The sequence below is a fragment of the Fusarium verticillioides genome, chromosome 11 (genome assembly GCF_000149555.1).
Source record: "Fusarium verticillioides 7600 chromosome 11, whole genome shotgun sequence".
Taxonomy (NCBI): domain Eukaryota; kingdom Fungi; phylum Ascomycota; class Sordariomycetes; order Hypocreales; family Nectriaceae; genus Fusarium; species Fusarium verticillioides.
This window is the reverse complement of record NC_031685.1, coordinates 1,670,966-1,689,224: the sequence shown is the minus strand read 5'-3', so window position 1 is coordinate 1,689,224 and position 18,259 is coordinate 1,670,966. Positions and strand designations below refer to the sequence as shown.

Sequence of the window (18,259 nt, the reverse complement as noted above, 5' to 3'; positions counted from 1 at the left end):
CCTCATTTCAAGACTCAGCACGTAAGTGTCCGTGACGCTAAAAAGCAAAAGAGGCACTGTATTAGTATCTGAGCGTTCTCAATGAGGGATGATGTGACTGATAAGAGACTTCACTAACCAGGTAAGCGCTCCTCACAGCTTGAGGCAAGTCAGTAACAACGATGGTCTTCTCCGCGTACGGCGGGCCTAGACCGCAGGGTCGACCAAGACAACGAGATTGCGCGTATGTAAGAGTTCCCGCTTCGACCCAGAATCTTCAGTGCGACCCCAATCGGCCGACGTTCCCATCCCGTCCCGGCAGCCTCCCCGGCGTTGACTAACCAGAGCCAAGTACCCGTAGTCATCGATATAGCGGCGGATGCTTATAACCGGATACACTAACGAACTCTAATCCAAGCCCGCAGACGCACATTTTTAACAAGGTAGGGGAGTTTGTTGGCTCTAAAATCCTACTTCAAGCCACGACCATCCCGCGCCGCGAGTAATGTCCAGTTATAGGGGCGGGCACACATTGGAAATAAAACGAACACGAGTCTTTTGACAAAAGGGCTTCCACGTTCTCTTTCACGTCGCTCATTGTTCTTGTTTTACTTCCGCCTTGGCAATTGTCTGTTTTCGACAGCGAGATGTACAAAGAAGCCGGAGTAGGAGGCAAGGGCGGTCTGCTTATTGGCGTGTTCTGGGCCCAGATCGTATTGGGTATCGCTTTGATTGGTCTCAGGATTTACACACGTTCATTTATTCGAGGGTCTGTTGGGTGGGACGATGTCTGTCTCATTTTGACGCTGGTATGTGCATTCGCTTGATGCAAGGGACAGAACTCTAATGTGCGATAGGTCCTCAACACTGGGTTCACCGTGTTTACGACCGTTGCGGCAGTTCATGGCATGGGACAGCATTTTGAATACCTCGAGGTTCCGCAGTTTGCGCATGCGATGCTGTACATTCTCATCGGGCAGGTCTTTGTTTCTTTCGCTACGGGGATGGGTAAGGTGTCTGTCGCCATATTTTTACTTCGCATTGTCATGAAGCCCTGGTATGCCCGATGACCCTCGATCAATGGAATCATACTAACACAATATGCTATAGGCATCGCTGGTTTCTCTGGTTTTGCGCTGTGTCGATGATGATCATGAGTATTTTCCTGGGTGTCACCGTCTTCGCCCAGTGTACCCCGGCCGAATCTATCTGGAACCCCGAGCTAGCCGATCAGAGGGTCTGCCATCTGAGCCTGACTATCGTTGCGATCACGTACTGCTGTTAGTCCATCCACTCGTCTCTGTTCACTGCGCTCTGACCTCATCTCAAGCCTATGCTGCTGCCATGGACTTTATCCTAGCTGGTTTCCCATGGATTGCCCTTCACGGGCTCAACATGAAGCCCAAAGAGCGACATACCATCTGCTTATCACTCAGCATGGGCGTCTTGTGAGTTCAAACACCTATCGCACTGACTATATGAGGGCTGACAAAGTATAGCGCTGGTATCTGTGGAGTCTTTAGAACAACAGGATTAACGTCTCTGAGCAACTCACAAGATTATCTCTGTAAGCAGGATCGTTGCGCTCAAGAAATCTTATAAACAAACTGATGCGAAAATAGACGCTATTTCTGACTCGGCCATCTGGACCGCTAGCGAAGTCACAGCCACCATCGTCTGCCTCACCCTCCCAGCCCTGCGCCCACTGTACAAGAAGATCCGAAACCAAGAATCGAGTTCCGCAGGCTATCAACAGCACGACGACTCAATTTACGCGAATAGCTCCGCTTATCCTCTTGGTTCTCTTCGAGGCAACATAGCTGACGACGGGAAGGGAAGCAACCTGACGAAGATTGAAGCGAGCATACTAGCTAGTAAAAACGATAGTGACGAGGCAATACTTCTCCAGGGCTCTACTGAGGGTAATATTGTGAGGACTCGGGAGGTTATCATCTCGTATAGAGAAACAGGATTGGAAGGGAAAGCTACTTCCCGGAACGGTGTCTGAATGATTTTGTATAAGAGTGCGAAGATACGTTCAGAATTGCAACGGTGATACGGGAGCAAGCGAATGGTATTTCTAAAAATAGATACGTATTTAATACAGCCTAAGCCACAAAAGAAAAATACTACGCCTATCTAAGTTGTCCTGACTCTTAGACATTTTATCTGATTAAAATAATAATCCAATAAGCAAAGAGTTGTATTGAATGACACGAAAGTCATTGAGTCGTGTTTCTTAATTCCGCGGTCTAGGTTAGCTTATCCCGAGTCAGTATCTCCGCATGCCAACACGAGTTATTTCCGTAAATGTTCTGATTGGATCTTCTGGACAGCTGAGTAATCATCCCAAAAGCCTGGTTAGCGCTGACGCGCCACCTTGTCCCATCACCAACGCCCTGTCAAGCTGACTCAAATTATCATCCTTATCTCTTTAATAAAATCCCAAGAAAAATGTCTTCAACTTCCGAAAAAGAGAACTCAGCGACGCCAGAGTCGGACTCTAGAGTACGGCAGTTCCACACGCGCAGTCGAACAGGGTGCTCCAACTGCCGGACCCGCCGGAAACGATGTGACGAGCAGCGACCGCAGTGGTATGGCTGATCCTGAATCCTTGGCCCCCACTGTAAGCTGGGATCCGGTTACTAATGGGGAAAATGTAGTCACAACTGTGTCAAGGGTCAGAGGACCTGTGTTTATGCGCCGCCCAAGATTCCGTTGAGGGAACGGAGGGCGCAGCAGAAGGAGGCTCGTCCTTGGGATCAAACACCGTGGGAGATTGAGCAGCCGGCCAAGACTAAGGAGATGACTTGCTCGAAGAAGACCAATGTTCCTCCTCGTTTAAGCTGTCTGAATCATGATACAGGGTTTAATAAGTTGGCTGTTGCGATGCCACTTAGATCTCACGAGTTGTTTCAATACTGTCAGTTACCATGAACAGCTGTAGACTTATGGAGTTGCTGACTCTATTTAGTGTTTGAATCGAGCCGAACACTAAAAACGACAAAAAAAGTACCGGGTACTGAATAGTGAGTATACCCATCGATCTCGACATTCGTCGCTTACCAAAATAGTCTCGCGCGTATTACCGATAACCCATGCGCACTCCGAAGTGCTATCCTCATGGCTGGCATGCATTTCTCCTTTCAATTCGGCGACCTCGCTACTTTCGAGTCCACCTTCTTATATCACAAAATCGAGGTCATGCGTGTTATCAATCGATGGATCGCATCAGGAGACTATAAACTTGAAGCAGCGATTATCAGAGAAATGGCCACATTGGCTTTCACAGAGGTGAGCTGCCCTACTGTTTGTTCCTCCTCCGAATTGTGTTGCTAAATGAGAGTCTCAGGCATGTCATGGGGAGCTCGTTGCTGCCGAGACTCACATCAGTGGCATTCTGGCGCTGATTGAGACTGCTCGACCTGATAAAAGTGACCCGACACGATCTGATTGCTGTTCCACCGATCGGGAGCTAGCTAACCGCTATTTCGTAATGTAAGTCACATGCAACATCCATCTGGACATGTCATCCCTGTTTCCAACATCTTATCATAGGTCGTATGTCTACATCACTGGCCTCAAGAGTTTACTCAGCGGCATTTGTCGAACTGGCGGCCACGGCAACAGTCTCGATGCTATACCGGGTCGAAACCTACTCAAGTTATCGCATACATGGCACATGAGCGAAGCCATGGAGAACCTCGGTCTTAAGCTTCAAGCCATTCGCTTATTCCCATTCTTCTTCAGCCCACTGTCGCAGGGAGCTCGGCTTAACAACGCTGACGGACAAGTGATCATCAACTCTATACGGGATTTTACCGCTGCACAGGATTGTATATTCAAAAATACAGGTGCAGAAACAGCAGATGGGAAGTTTGAAGGTTTTTGGCGTAAAGGCCCTGCATCAAGGATACTGGGAGAATATGTCACGGCACATATCGAATCTATCTCCGTCCCTGGAAAGAAAAAAGAGACTCTTGATATGACTCCATCCTCATTTGTAGGACCATGGTGCGGATTGACTATCGCCTCTATCTTCTACATGCAAGACGTTCTCGGGGCGTTGGAGCACGTCGACAAACGCATCCACAAATATGCCGTTACATTACTCCAACATGATGTCGCCAAGGTCCTTACCTCGAAGGAAGTACAAAAGAACGAAGCGTTCCTGCTGTGGCAGACACTGGTCGGGCTCATAGGCTCCTTGCGGGCTCTGAAAGACAACGAGCAAGATGGAGGTATATTATCAGCCAGACAGTTCTTCGCGGACGCTTTGAAGCAGCGAGCAACGACATTAGGAATCACAACTTGGTCACAAGCAAAGGGGACGCTACGAAGGGTGGCTTGGCCGATGGGGACTAATGGTCGAAAATTTATAGAAGAGCTTTGGGAAAAGACTATTACTAGTAGAGGTTAATTATAAAGGGTTCAATACATAGAGTATCTGATATGATAAGTAAAGACTTGATTCAAGCCCCCCCGTTGCTTTTGCTCCTGTCGAAATGCTTAATGAAACTTCTTCAATCTGTGAACAGCTCACTTTTGCGCGTCTAGCTACGCCTCAATGCTGCTTGCTGCGCTTTCCTTGTTTCGTCTCTTCTTTACGACGTACAACCCCTCGTCGAGGCATGGACAGAGGCCAAGGCATAATTAGCCTGTTGTCAGCCTGCAGCAGCGGTGTACCAAGATTCCTACAATGCCGAATTGGTTGCTTGTGATTACATTGTGATTGGCTTCGATCAAATAAGATTTTCCCCGCCCGATTAGGTTGTTTAAACGGTGATGGTGTTCTATTTGCGTATTTACGACCTAGTTTTTACCCTTGGTCTTAACAGAAGTTAAAACCTATAAAGCTCCCTTTGTTTGCCAGCCTTTTAAGATTAACGGCGCGGAACAGACAGACGTTTCTGGACTTTGACCGCGTATTTAGTTACTATGCATAAAAGTCGTAAGGTCAGATTTTAGCAAGCATGAGCTATGAATGGCACCATCTGCAAGACTTGGTTTTCTGCTTACTAGATGGCTATGCAGATGTATTATTGTTATCGGCGGGTTCAGTGGTCTTTACCTAATTTGGACTTAAGTTCTGCATCTTCGGTCCAGAAGTGATCCGGACTGTCTCAGGGTATGATTGTGATGGTAAATTAGGCAGCTCGAATATCCGGCGGGGTTTGGCAACATGGGGGGTAATGCAGGGACTATGGCCATGCAGCAAGGGTCTACAGGTATAAAATGGCTGACGAGAGTTGAGATGTCGCGGCATCGAGCCCAAGCCTCTTTGCTTCTCAAGCTGAATTATACTGTTGAGACCAAAGATGCAGCTCTGCACCTGGATCTTATCCGGCCTTGTGACAGCCGTCGCTGCTACCGAGACTTATGACTATGTAAGTTCTTCCTCATTAGATCATTTACCCAAGAACTGCTAACGTTATTGATATCAAGATCATTGTAGGAGGTGGCACCGCTGGAGGAGCCCTCGCCACCCGCCTGAGCCTTGGCCTTCCCAAGTCCAAGATCCTTCTACTAGAAGCGGGCCCAGAAGCGCTGGACGATGTGCGTATCAACGTACCAGGGATGCGCGGTTCAATCTTAGGCTCATCGCTCGATTGGAACTTTAGTTCTATCGCCCAGCCTGGCCTCAACGGACGATCCATTAGTGTCAACCGCGGCAAGGTTCTCGGCGGCTCATCTGCTATGAACTTCCTGTGCTATGACCGAGCTGCATCCGCTGAATACGATGCCTGGAGTGAGCTCGGAAGTCCAGGCTGGAATTGGGATACCATGATTAATGGTATGAAGAAGTCGGAGAACTTCACGGGCAACGATGGCGATGTCCATGGTCGCTCTGGTCCCATTAGCTCTACCTACAATCGCATCGTCCCGGATGTCTTGAAGCCGTGGCAGTCGACGGTCAATAAGTTGGGCGTACCAATCAATGATGGAGGATCTCTTGGTGGAAGCCCTGTTGGAGTCATGTTCCAACCGACTAACATTGACGTCACCAACTACACCCGGTCATACAGTGCCAACAGCTACCTGCCAAAGGCTGGGTCTTATCTGAAAGTCAAGACGAATGCTCATGTCGCTAAAGTTCTCTTCTCCTCCAAGAAGAGTAAAGGTCTAGTTGCTACTGGCGTCGCTCTTCAAGATGGCTCTATGATCAAGGCCCTCAGGGAGGTTATCCTTTCGGCAGGTTCTATTCAGAGTCCGGGACTGCTTGAGATGTCCGGAATTGGACAAACCAAGGTTCTTGCCAAAGCAGGAGTCAAGAAATTGCTCAACCTTCCAGGCGTTGGCGAAAATTACCAAGACCATCTTCGAACTTCCAATACATACATCCTGAAGGAGGGTTACGAGTCCTTTGACCAGATGATCTTCAAACCTGACGGCGCGTTGGCGAAGGAGCAGTTCAACCTGTGGCTGGAGAACAAGGTATCGTGGTATGACTATACAAGCAGCGCTTACGCCTTTCTCAACTGGGCCCAGGTCAGCAACAGTGTACAAAAGAAGATGAAGCGACTTGTGAAGGACGGCTTTTCTATCAATGGCACTGTCGTGGACAAGAAGAAGCTTGAGTATCTCAGTGACCCTTCTATTCCACAACTGGAGCTTCTCCTAGAAGCCAACTACGTTGGTGCTCAGGGCTATCCCGGTACTTCTCCCAACTTCATCACCATCTTCTCCTCCATTATGCATCCCATGAGTCGCGGGAGTGTTCACATCAACGGGCAGGATGTAAAGGGGAAGCCGATCATCGACCTAAACTACCTCAACAACGAGTACGACATACAAGCACTCATTGAAGGTGCCAGGTTTGCCCGCAAAGTCGCCGAGACAGAGCCTTTGCGATCCGTATGGACTGCAGAGTTTGAACCAGGCCTGGGGAAGAGGACAGATACTCAATTGCGTGACTGGGTCGTCAAGGCAGTTAACAGTTTCTACCATCCTGTCGGTACGTGCGCAATGCTTCCGAAGAAGGACGGTGGTGTTGTGGACTCGGACTTAAAGGTGTATGGCACGGAGAACCTCCGTGTGGTTGATGCCAGTATTATTCCTGTTCAGCTCTCAGGCCATATCCAGACGGCTGTGTATGGTATCGCCGAGACAGCCGCGCAGAAGCTTATCGCTGGCGAGAAGCAATATGCTAAGGGCCTGTAAAGAACGACTTGCCGCAAGCCGAAATAGCGAAGTGGATGTTGAGTCGGGTGATTAAATTGTTTCTCTTCGAAACGTATTGAAAAGCCAAAGGTTTCTTGGGAATCTGTTGCGCATCTCAGCAATTTTTAGTCAATCATTGTTATTAAGCACTAACCACAACATATTACCATATCTATCTTGAGTTTCATTTCACTACACACGAGCCCCCAGACGAAGTAGCTGGCCAGCTGCAACGCGGGAAAGCCAATATGCAACAATGACAGCTTTTAAGTGTGGCATGTTTCTTCAACCTTTCTCGTTGAATAGTACCTGCTCATCTTTCTCTCCACTATGCTAAGTCTGAACAGTATATGCAATTGTCGTTTTTTTTGCAGTTGAGACTAGTGGCTGAGAGCTTAAATCAGCAGAGAGAAATCAGCCAGGTACTATGCAAAGCCACACGGAGAAGGACCGTCGTAAGCTCACTACGTCAGACCTATCCCGCTGCCGGATGATTCTAGGGCCGCTTTGTGATGCCGCGTATTTTATCCAATGAACCAAACGCAGTCATTAGTCCCGGGTAACTGTCAAGCCGGTATGTGATCTGCAGGCGCTGCCCTTTTGCTCTTAGTGCGCCGCACGTACTACTTCAGCTGTCAACAAGCCTGTTGATAGCCTACACCATTTCCCAGTTAGGGCCTGAATGTCTTGGAAAACTCCGCTCCAATATGCCGCTTTTATGATCGACAACCAAGAAATATTGGCAGATCTCTTCCTAACTCGCGATCTCAGCTGGAGCAAAAGGTCAAAGCTCCATGATGAGGCAAGAAGGGAGGATTGATATCGGCCTGTCATTGAGAACGTGCCGTGCCGCTACTTTCCATAATTTTGACGTTTTGGACTAAAGGAGACTGGCGTGCATCAATCATTGGCTGCTTAGCATATGACATCTTACTGCATAATCTGATAAGAGCGGAAGCGTCTGAAGACAAGGGAGTAGAAGCCTGATTGTTTGAGCGATTCCCCCCTACTTCTTGAATCACAATCATGGCAATTGACTGATCGGTCTATTCTCTTAATGTTGGAATTTTGTCTACATGCACTCCTCAATCGCGGAGCTAGACTTCCTCAATGTCAAGGGCAGGTAAGCCCTTGTTCTCATCGTCAAGGATATCCACAATGCTCTTCAGGTCACTCTGATCGTTGACTTGCAGCATCGACCCATCAATGGCGTTGAAGAAAAAGAACTTGCCACTACCGACCTCGAAGAGGTAGAGTGCTTCTCCCGTGTAGGGTGCCATTCCGTAGTGAGGCCTGATATCTCCGTCAATGCCACGGCCGCGTACCTCATCCTCCATCTGACCACCTTGGGCCCAAAGCATATCCCCTCCCATGTCCTCGTAATAGTTGACCCAGTTGACCGGCGGCGGGATCTAGAATGTCGCCGGTTAGCCACGGCTGCAAGAAGAGGAAGGTCATGATGTACCCCATTGTCGGTCACCACTACGCCGTCGGAAATTGTGGTGTATTGACTCATGTTGGGGAGCAGGTATGTGTGAAAGCGTTATGTGGGTGCGGGAGTAGAATGTGACTGTTGAGTTATTGAAGAAGAGATTGTGACGGGAGAGGTGATGATCGAGGTACGTTTATATACACGGCTCAGGCTGGTGATGTCACATGTCTATGACTAAGCTTAAAATGGTGTGGCCAGACTGGTACAAAAGGTCAGTATCACTACACCTTGGTGAGAGAACACATGTTATCGCGATTGTTGTTGCACTTTCTTCCAGACAGTTCGAGCTTTCAATTCCTATAATTAACAAGATGTCCAATGTCACAGATCCGACATACCTCAAGTTCTGTGGACAGAAGCTGATCGAGATGTATAAGTGGAAAAGGGAAGATGTCTGAATATCAAAGCAGCCTTTTCAAATACCACACTAACATGTTGTTCTAGATATTCAAGTTTCTACATAGCGTCTGCACGGCGGAGCCATTGCTTACCCTCTATATGCAGTTCCTTTCGTTATGGTCAGTTACTGCTCTTTCCCAAGAGGCAAGCGTCCGCTAACAACCTAGCCCCTTAGATAAGCCGGTCCCAGCAGGTTGGCAGGTAGAGCATAACTATCAGCCTCTCAATGGGCGAGGTAAATCAGATACTGCATATAGACCCGATCAGCATATTTATCGCATTCCGACAGGAGATCCACGCCCCATATTATCCAAGTTTGATGTCAATCTCAACAGCACCTGGCAGCACACAAATCCCGTGGATATTCCAGGTCTCCAAACGCCCCTTGCAAGTCCATTTTACTGGAACCACTATGACCTATTTGGTCCTATTCTGTCACTCTTACAAACTGAATTGGAGGGAGCTGATAAAGATAGATTCTTCCTGCCTCTGACCGCTTTATATGGTCGGTGGTGCGCCGAGATTGGAGGCAATAGGGGAACGGCTGAACCACCACCTGGGACGATAGGCGTTGGTGCTGCGCCAGCTGGTTTACAATGCACATGGGTTAAAGACAAGGAAGACAAGATCTACTTCGCTTTAGGGTCCTCACTGGCTGGATTTGACTGGAACGCCGAAGGTCAGGTAGGGAAATGGAAGATAAGACTCCGGCACACTTGTTTCGAACTCCTCACTGGCTGGAACTATATAGAGAAGGTCGAGGAAAAATGGTACTTCCAGTGGTCGCCCCTGTTGGGGGACAAGCCGAAAGCCGGAACGCATTTTGGCAACTGCGGAGAAACATATCTCTTTCTTCATATGTTGTAAATTTCCTGTTAACATGTGCCTGGAATTGCTTTATAAACTCTAATCGAATCTCAGTGACTTCTGGACCAGTAACTGGAGGGGGAAGGTCCATGGCTTGGCTCTTTCTAGCGGGTTCCTTGGGGACCCGGTGTTGAAAGATAACTCCTCACCCAAGGCCATGCACCAGCCAACCGATAAGGACAAAACTAAATGCAGGTTCATTGTTGACCCATGTGAGAACTGCAAATATCTGATTGGAAGGGCTGGTGGAAAGGATGTCCAATTCATCTATCAACCTGTTTCGGGCACATAGCTCGAGAACATTCACTCTGGAGGGTTCAATATGTATGTTGTATTTAGAGAAAGAAAAGCTTGGAGAGATATAGTACTATGGAGAAGTTATTTACTCATGGTGATAACCTCCCTCTCAGAGCTCTACAAGGTCAAATGCATTGAAACCCTCCTTATCAAGGCCTGCAACAATCTTTTCCAGAGTCAAGTTCCCATTCACACGGTACATAGAATCGCCGAGAGCATTCCAGAAGATGGAGTCATTGCCACCAACCTGGAGCCAGAAGAGGGCCTCGCCCGTGTAGGAAGATGTGCCGTAGAAAGGCTGTACATCTCCACTGAGGCACCGGTCTTGTACTATCTGTTCCATATCATCATTCCAGCGCATGTCACCACCGATTTCATTATGAATATTGGTCCAGTCTCGGGGAGGAGGAACCTGGTAAGCTGTCAGACATCTTGAAATGGGAAGATCAGCAGTGACTTGTGTCAGTGTTTGTGACGACAACACTAGCTGCTGCTAACTTGAATAATTTCATCCCGTGGACGAATGCCCCAAGTTCCAAAGAATTTAAAGAGGACGAGGGCCTGAAAGCTAAGGCAGAGGTGAAAGAGACGGTCATTTAGTGTCAGCTTAGTTGGAGAATGTATATGATTAAAATGTACGTTGGTGAGTGTCTTCTAGCTTAGTGAGGGATGATCTCAGATTTTATTGATAGTGTAACGTAAGAGACTGTGTGCTATGGTAGTGACTGTGTGAAATAATTACTAATGAGGGTTCTTGAGTGTGACCTCAAAGTAATCGGTGATCGGGTCATGCTCATGATCAAACTTGTAATAAGCAGACGTGTAAAAAGAAAACGTCTTATTCCCAGCGAACGAACTGAGCTGAGCCAGTGTAAGCATGAAGGTCATCTCTTGAACATCCTGCATTCTGATCCAACCCTTGTGACTTCGGGGAATAAGTCTCAACAACAAGCACTTTCTCTCGGTGGCAGGCATCGTAGTGAATGGCATCAAAACACTAAAGCGAAGGTTGCTCAACATGCATGCCCCAGGTCCTGCGTAGGTCTCCATGATGCAGTTATCGTCAGCTGATATGCCGAGTTCAATGGCTATGTCAAACTCTGTGAGCTGATAGCTGCTAAATTTATTACGAGACGCGAGAGCATATCCGCCCCCGATGAACCGGAAGGCCTGCTATTGGTTCGACTTTGGTTTTGTCGTATGCCAGAACCAACATGAGGAAGAAACCCTAGGCAGAATGTACAACACCATGCTATTCGGATCGTTAGTACGACGTGAGTATGAAGAGAGTCTCCAGTCCTCGACTCTAGCGACATACGGGGAGAGGAGAGGTCCAGCCTGTACCTTTGAAGAATTCTGGAGGGCGTGGGGAAAAGGAGACCTGATGGCCATTTTCAACAGGTGTTGGCCAGTGTTAAAAACCAAGAAATTCTGTCAGGTCGCTGAGTACGATCTTCTTGGTCGCTTATGCATATTTATGGAGACAGGGACTCCTCGACCATCTGTCTGGAAACTGCGACACTTTCTTGCCATAAAGGATATTTCTGTGGAGTCGGCTGTGCCTGAGCTTGCTCAGGCAGCCCAAGATTATGGATTTTCAAAAGCCTTAGACACGAGAACGACTATAGAGCTGAAAGAATTTTATATGCAGCTTTTCGAAAAGGCAGAAACGATGGAAATACACAGTAAGAGAATGAAAGGCGTCTTGCTGCAATTTGCAGAGCGGCACGTTGATGGCATACCGTTGCGGGTAAAGCAGGTAGTTCAGAGTCTTTAGTAAAGTATGGTAAGGTAAGAACTTAGTTTAATCAACATTAAGAGATTCTATAACTTATATTAACTTTATTTTTTAAAATAGTATAAAAGTATTATTATTTTAAAGTGCTAGTTTAATTAAAGCCTATTAGTAGTGCTAAGTAGTTATATCTAAGATACCAGCCTACTTAAAACTGGGCTATGTCGTACATCGGGCCAGGGATATTATCAGACACTACTAAAGGGAACCTGGGACAGAATATAATGAGATTGGGAGTGAGATCCGTGCAAGTCGATAGAATTAGTAAGGAAAGTTAAGACCAGGTCTCCACGCTGGCGTCATAGTATGCTCCCGTGGAGGATGCAGATTGAGAAATATTCTCTGCTGTATATTTATATATCAAAATGTAAGGAATTGCTAGTCGCTGAAGTCTTTACTGGATTGCCCATGATGGTATAGCCGATTATGCAGTGCTGTTTCCAGCCAATGAATGAGGTCTCAATCCTGTTTTGCATGGAGCTCAGCTTTGTTAAATACATGTTGCGAGATGAGACGGGCCTTGGAACATACTAGCTATCGACTAACATACTCAACCAAGTCTTAGGTACCATTTATTGAATTCATTATTGTTTAAGCCATTTACTTTGACTGTCGTGAATCATTGCTCGATAACAAGTTTAGAAGGGCGCCGAACCGGGCTGCTACTATTCTATTCTTAGACGCTTCTCCACACGAAGTAAACCGATAACCTAAGATAAGCTAAATGTGTATTAGTGCTTACACCTTGGTGCAGGGTATTCAACTGCAAGTCTGCGTCTTGACACTTGAGAAGTGCTATAGTTATGGCTGTATCTCAGAGATTTGCAAGGATTCAGAAAGACTACCACCACTGTAGGCCACTTGGTAATTCGCAGTCGCTCCGTGCTGCCTCGGTCGTCTCTGTATTTCCCTCAGCCTTATTGCCAAGCTGCAAATGGAGTCATCGGTGCAGCCCCCACTTGACATACTTCCCAAGATTGGCTCAAATTCGAGTGATAAGCGCTTTGCGCAGAGGCGGAGTTTCATGTGCAATACCACAGTGATTCTCATTGGTTTAGTCAGACAGCTGAAAAAGAGGTTCTCGCACGCGTGGTTTTCTTGGGCTTGGCTCATGCTATATAATAGCCCTTCCGTGGGAGTGTCTTTCAACCTCTGTCTTCTCATCTCAACTGCTACGACGACAAGATGCAGCCAAAATCACATCGGTACGAGGCGACATCAGCTCGCGACATAGACACAGATGAAATCGAGTTGAATTCTACCAGAGAATCGTCTCGCAAGGGCAGATATGTCTCACATGCAACCTTTTCTACCCACGGATGGGGTTTGGAACTCCTGACGTCTTTCACGACCCTCGTTTTGTTTGCCGGAATGGTTGCGATATTCTGTAGCATGCGCGACAAGCCTTACTCCGAATGGCCTCTTTCAATTTCCATAAGCACCACCATCGCCATCCTGTCGACAGGTTGCACAGCTGCCATGATGCATAACATCAGCGCTTTTATCGGGCAGCTTAAGTGGCTTTACTTCAAGCGATCTTCGCAGACCTTGTATAACGTTGAAAGGTTTGACGAGGCCAGTCGAGGTCCACTTGGAGCGATTTTTCTGATCTTCAAAATTCCTTGGAATCTGGCAACGTTGGGAGCTTTTATAACGATACTCCGTCTGGGCTTCTCTCCTCTTTCTCAGGCCGTGGTTAGCCTAGAGCCAAGGATGGTGGATGTCCCAAGTAATGATGCGACCTTTGGATATGCGCACGCATATGATAGAAATATGACAACAGGTGCTCAGTCAGGTAGGTCGTCAAGATAAAATGGTATACAGTACCTAACAGTTGTCCCTAGAAATACCGCCGGACACACAGATGCAATCTGCTATCCTCCAAGGGCTTTACGACATAAGTTCCATTCCAGTATTCAAGTGCGGTGGCGCCTGTCTCTGGAGAGACTCTTATATATCCTTGGGCTTCAAGAGCATATGCAAGAATGTTACCATGTCAGCGTTGGAAACAAAACACTGTATAAAACCAGAAGGGAGACCAGGAATGGTATTCGATCGCGATTGCAATTTTACAACACCGGGCAACATCACACTGACAACTCAGCATGTGTTGACCGACCATCAAACCACTTTTCGAATCAACGCGACACGTACTCATCTCGATAACCCTAAGAATATCACCACATCACTGGACGACATTGTGAGAATCGCGGTCTGGAGGTCAGGCTACGATAAAGACTACAAGGCTACTGATATCAATATCACGGAATGCACCGTGGGATTTACTGCCTATGAGTACACAAGAGCCGAAGCAAACGGTAGCACTTTTTCCTTCGAGAAGATCTCTGAAATTGACATTCGGCGCGCCAATTGGTCCTGGTATGGTCCCCTGGAGCGAGCCTATCTTCTGAGCAACAAAACCTCCAAACTACCTCCGTTCAGGATATCCATCATCGACATCAGGGCCCTGGAAGCATTTTTCGAATCCACGACGTTTCAATCTGAATTCGTGAGTGGAAGCGCAAAGAACAATAACCCTGGGCTCAGTGCCGCCCTGAATGGAGATACTAATCTCACGCGTGCTTTCGACAATATGGCGCGGGGTATGACGGACTATCTCCGCTCAGGACCAAACGAGAAATTGGCTAAAGGAGTTCGGAGAGAAAGCCAGATCTTTGTATTCATCCGGTGGTACTGGTTGATTGGCCCTGCGGTGCTGGAGCTTGCTGCGTTGATATTTGCCGTGTTTACTATAGTGGGCACTGCGAGAAAGCATGAGGTACCGCTGTGGAAGTCTTCGGCCCTTGCGCTATTGAGCTGCCAGCATGATATAGACTCGGGTGTAATTCATGGAGAATTTCAGGACGTCAAAGAGTTGGAGAACATGGCAAAGGCGTCAAAGGCACGACTAGAGTAGCGAAGATAGGTTGATCAAATCCTTATAACTAAAGCTAGGAATGTTGCAAGAGCAAGGGAGAAGGCAGTTGTATGAGTTCGTATGTGTTGTACTTTTCAGTATGACATCCTTCCCTGTTCAATCAATGGGTGAAAGTGTGTTATGATCCCCGATTAGATGATACGGGATCAGACAACATGCTGTTCAGCAACAATCAGGATGATTGGCTCATGACCATAGCCGCTTGGTCGGCTTTCATGTGTAATCGTTGACGCAGTTAGTATACTGCCTGAACTGACATTCTAAGAGTTTTATTTTGAGTTGATAGTCCCCGCAGCTGATAGCTCACATCATGCACCTCACACACGAACCCGAGATTACACAGGGAGCAAGCGCTTAGAAAAGGGAATGCATTGCCACGCAGTCTGTGGGGAGTGAGTACCGGCCCCTTGAAAAACATATTGCTCTTGTTATAAAACCTGTTTATATTATTCGATTATGGTATTTTCCTCCACTTTCACCGATAAACTTTTCCCTCAGCATCTTTTGCACTTTCAACCTTTGATATCTAATATCTCGATCTTACTACTATTTTAGACAACCTAGAGCCCCTTCAGCAGTCTCTAAATCAGCAGCAGGAGAGAGTGACGCTATTTCCTTTAGCTCTACCGACATCACTCGTTCATGGCGGCGGCTGTCAACTTCATCTTTGTCTTTCTGCTAGTCACCGGACTGCACATGTATCATTTCACTAGGACAAAGACGTGGTTCTTTTATTCCTTTGTCATCGATGGTTTCAGTAAGTCTCTTCCCCAAAGCAACTATTGCGAGACTGAGGCCTGATTAGTGCAAGTTTCTTGAGAGCTGAAGTCGTTCACTTCTAACCTTGACCCAGAGGGCAGTGTCTGCCAGCGAAAGCTCCAACTAGACTGTGAGACCTTATGTAGTCCAAACTTTGCTGTTGCTTATTTCATCAATTTTGTTGGCAGCAAGCATTTGCATGACCCTCGGACGTATCATCATAATTACCGACAGCGAGCGGCACTCACCTATCAAAAGGGCCTGGCTTACAAAAGCCTTTGTCCTCAGCGATGTTGCCTCCTTTATGCTCCAAGGTGCAGGTGAGTCTATGCTGTCACTCGGCTTTTTCCACTTCTATTCTCATCGTTCTTAGGTGGTGGCATGATGGCAGGTGGTTCCCTCGATGCTCTACACAAGAGCGAATGCATCGTCACTACATGTCTCATTGTTCAAATCGTCTTCTTTTCATGGCTTGCTGTAACTGCAGATGTTTCACATAAAACTTGTAGATTCTACGCCCGTAAAAGCTACTGTGTCAGGGATTCCTCGGCAGAGGTACCTCTACACACTGTCCATCGCCTCAGGTTCTCATACTTGTACGGTTCGTCTTTCGCCTGATCGAATACGGGCCAGGAATACGGGCTATCTCATCTCCCACGCGGCTTACATATACATTCTCAACAGTGTAGACAGTGTATTGATGTTTCTCGCGTTAATCTCAATATTATTGGGAGAATTAGAGTTTTTGCTGGATAGTAGCTATTAAGGACTCTAGCAGTGCCAGATATTCGCAAACTGTTCACAAGGTTACTAGAATGCGATACCAAAGAGACTAGTAATACTTGCCGGACAAAATATCGACTTGGAATTTCCTCTTTGCTTTCCAGATCAAGATTACAAAACTTAACCCCTTATAAAGAAAAGAAATTCTCACAGCCTCCTGCATTATAGCGTTGTAGACCTTTATCTCAGTTCCATGGTATATTCAAATACAATAATTAGTGACAGTGAGTAAGAGCTCCGTAGTTTCCGATGCGCGACACCTTGGATAATTTGCGAGCCTCTCGTGTGCTCGTTTGAACCATGATTCCGCCATGACAATACGATAAGGCAACATCTGCAGGTGCCTTTGTTTTAAGGTAAGGTATAATAAAGAATCTTAAATTGTATTGGTATTACATATGTAGCGCCAAAATATCGCAAAGATTAAATATCAATCAACATCATCCTAATTATAATAGTTAACCCCCTCACGAAACCTAACAGCCCCCACTTACTCAACTCCATGAGCATATTTCCTACCACTCGATCAAGATGAGTTTGTCTCATCACCAACACAACGTTCGAGAATGTATTGGCTAGTTTCCTTGTATTGAAGGTGGTCAACATACCAGATGAGGAAAACAACCATGACAATCGCCATCAAAACTGAATCAAAAATATAAAGAAAGATCTCGTGAGAAATCAAAAACCCGGCGTTGCCCTGAAGATATTCGATAACACGAAAGATGCTTCGAACTAAGATAATAATGCTGACAGTATACAAGACCTTTAGGTCAAGCTTCCATGGGAAGGCATTCTCTCGAGCAGCCAGTGTTGGGCTTTTGAGGCATTTTCTGTGGAACAACCCCGAGGTGATAACGAAGAAACCGAACACCACGATCTGAACAAACAAACCAGCGAGGATGATCTTTTCACCCCGCTTATATCCCTCAATAGTGCGGGACGATTGAATCCCGCCTCCAGCTGCTTGTAGTGAGAAGGATAAGATATCGCCACAGACAAAAGCCTTTGTCAGCCATCGAACAGGAATCAATGAAAGATGTTGGGCTCCAAGGGAGATGATGATCCGGCCGAGTATCATGTAGATCGAAGCGGCGAAGAGGGCGGGAGCGACGAGGATAAGTATGGCTTGGAGGCTGAAGGCAGGTATAGACTCCTTATTGCTGTGGGATACGACTCGGGTAGCGTAACCGATGGTTTCAACTGTGAGGGGCAACTTAGAAGTGTTCATCTATCGGCATCCGTAAATCTCAAACACGTACAAGCACCGCCTACTGCAAATGGAATGAAATACCAGGCACGGGCTTTTTTGAGGCGCCAAATATGGAGGCAGGATAGGATCGCGAAAATGATGGCTGCGATGATGGCTGCAGGCAATGATGGAGTATATCTGAACAGCTTGAAGTCCGGCTTGTTGCCAGCAATAGTCTCATTTCTTGAAAAGATGTCCATGTCTGGCCGTAAAGTTGATTAGAAGTGGTTTCAGGGTCGATATTAGAGTAGTAGTGTTTGAGCGAAGGGGGTGGCTTTTATGGACAAGATAGAATTGACATTCCGTTGCTGGAAATGAGAAAACAGGACTTATTAGTTGCTTTAGGGAGTATTCCGGCCCAGCCTTCATATCGGCATTAGGGCCGTTTCGTTTGGCAACTTTCGCATCTCGGGTTCTATGCGAACCTAAGACGTGGATGAGATCGCATGTTGTAGCTTATCAGCTTCGGCTTACAGAGGTCACATGCCAACCCTGCGCCATGTCGTTTTAAAAGCGAGAGTGGGTAACGAGAACGAA

The 18,259-nt window shown here is 46.9% G+C and overlaps 9 protein-coding genes across 10 annotated transcripts; 6 read left to right on the top strand and 3 right to left on the bottom strand.

Annotated features, from left to right (window-relative positions):
- Positions 1-626: 626 nt before the first annotated feature.
- On the top strand, positions 627-1,987 carry FVEG_10593 (hypothetical protein; the record flags this gene model as incomplete). The annotated part of the gene is made up of 6 exons (XM_018899756.1): positions 627-788; positions 837-1,036; positions 1,090-1,259; positions 1,310-1,427; positions 1,479-1,546; positions 1,602-1,987. 6 exons carry the CDS (start codon positions 627-629, stop codon positions 1,985-1,987), a joined length of 1,104 nt encoding a protein of 367 aa, XP_018757882.1.
- Positions 1,988-2,384: 397 nt separating this feature from the next.
- On the top strand, positions 2,385-4,462 carry FVEG_10594 (hypothetical protein). 2 transcript variants are annotated; one of them, XM_018899757.1, is made up of 6 exons: positions 2,385-2,573; positions 2,643-2,902; positions 2,954-3,008; positions 3,054-3,273; positions 3,332-3,477; positions 3,538-4,462. In XM_018899757.1, exons 1-6 carry the CDS (start codon positions 2,434-2,436, stop codon positions 4,397-4,399), a joined length of 1,683 nt encoding a protein of 560 aa, XP_018757883.1. In that variant the 5' UTR covers positions 2,385-2,433; the 3' UTR covers positions 4,400-4,462. The 2 variants fall into 2 exon arrangements, with proteins under 2 accessions (XP_018757883.1, XP_018757884.1); XM_018899758.1 differs by having other exon boundaries at positions 2,385-2,902.
- An 835-nt stretch (positions 4,463-5,297) lies between these two features.
- On the top strand, positions 5,298-7,140 carry FVEG_10595 (hypothetical protein; the record flags this gene model as incomplete). The annotated part of the gene is made up of 2 exons (XM_018899759.1): positions 5,298-5,366; positions 5,425-7,140. The coding sequence occupies 2 exons, from the start codon at positions 5,298-5,300 to the stop codon at positions 7,138-7,140; spliced, it is 1,785 nt and encodes a 594-aa protein (XP_018757885.1).
- A 951-nt stretch (positions 7,141-8,091) lies between these two features.
- On the bottom strand, positions 8,092-8,736 carry FVEG_10596 (hypothetical protein). Its single transcript, XM_018899760.1, has 2 exons — positions 8,606-8,736; positions 8,092-8,552 (listed from the first exon to the last, which is right to left on the bottom strand). Exons 1-2 carry the CDS (start codon positions 8,654-8,656, stop codon positions 8,238-8,240), a joined length of 366 nt encoding a protein of 121 aa, XP_018757886.1. The 5' UTR covers positions 8,657-8,736; the 3' UTR covers positions 8,092-8,237.
- A 207-nt stretch (positions 8,737-8,943) lies between these two features.
- FVEG_16836 (hypothetical protein) lies at positions 8,944-9,898 on the top strand (the record flags this gene model as incomplete). The annotated part of the gene is made up of 3 exons (XM_018906075.1): positions 8,944-9,024; positions 9,097-9,150; positions 9,233-9,898. The coding sequence occupies 3 exons, from the start codon at positions 8,944-8,946 to the stop codon at positions 9,896-9,898; spliced, it is 801 nt and encodes a 266-aa protein (XP_018757887.1).
- A 406-nt stretch (positions 9,899-10,304) lies between these two features.
- On the bottom strand, positions 10,305-11,170 carry FVEG_16837 (hypothetical protein; the record flags this gene model as incomplete). The annotated part of the gene is made up of 3 exons (XM_018906076.1): positions 10,305-10,607; positions 10,694-10,763; positions 10,938-11,170. The coding sequence occupies 3 exons, from the start codon at positions 11,168-11,170 to the stop codon at positions 10,305-10,307; spliced, it is 606 nt and encodes a 201-aa protein (XP_018757888.1).
- A 2,005-nt stretch (positions 11,171-13,175) lies between these two features.
- On the top strand, positions 13,176-14,907 carry FVEG_10598 (hypothetical protein; the record flags this gene model as incomplete). The annotated part of the gene is made up of 2 exons (XM_018899761.1): positions 13,176-13,785; positions 13,835-14,907. The coding sequence occupies 2 exons, from the start codon at positions 13,176-13,178 to the stop codon at positions 14,905-14,907; spliced, it is 1,683 nt and encodes a 560-aa protein (XP_018757889.1).
- A 663-nt stretch (positions 14,908-15,570) lies between these two features.
- On the top strand, positions 15,571-16,305 carry FVEG_16838 (hypothetical protein; the record flags this gene model as incomplete). Its single annotated transcript, XM_018906077.1, has 4 exons — positions 15,571-15,685; positions 15,782-15,817; positions 15,876-16,007; positions 16,061-16,305. The coding sequence occupies 4 exons, from the start codon at positions 15,571-15,573 to the stop codon at positions 16,303-16,305; spliced, it is 528 nt and encodes a 175-aa protein (XP_018757890.1).
- A 691-nt stretch (positions 16,306-16,996) lies between these two features.
- FVEG_16839 (hypothetical protein) lies at positions 16,997-17,922 on the bottom strand (the record flags this gene model as incomplete). Its single annotated transcript, XM_018906078.1, has 2 exons — positions 16,997-17,673; positions 17,733-17,922. 2 exons carry the CDS (start codon positions 17,920-17,922, stop codon positions 16,997-16,999), a joined length of 867 nt encoding a protein of 288 aa, XP_018757891.1.
- Between the last annotated feature and the right edge of the window lie 337 nt (positions 17,923-18,259).

Excerpts from the sequence above, each read along its gene's own strand:
- FVEG_10594 (XM_018899757.1), top strand. The coding sequence starts at position 2,434 with ATGTCTTCAACTTCCGAAAAAGAGAACTCAGCGACGCCAGAGTCGGAC. Across the intron at positions 2,903-2,953 it reads TCACGAGTTGTTTCAATACT|TGTTTGAATCGAGCCGAACA; the intron begins GTCAGTTACCAT and ends GACTCTATTTAG. Across the intron at positions 3,009-3,053 it reads AAAGTACCGGGTACTGAATA|TCTCGCGCGTATTACCGATA; the intron begins GTGAGTATACCC and ends TTACCAAAATAG.
- FVEG_10596 (XM_018899760.1), bottom strand. The coding sequence starts at position 8,656 with ATGAGTCAATACACCACAATTTCCGACGGCGTAGTGGTGACCGACAAT. Across the intron at positions 8,553-8,605 it reads TAGTGGTGACCGACAATGGG|ATCCCGCCGCCGGTCAACTG; the intron begins GTACATCATGAC and ends GCGACATTCTAG.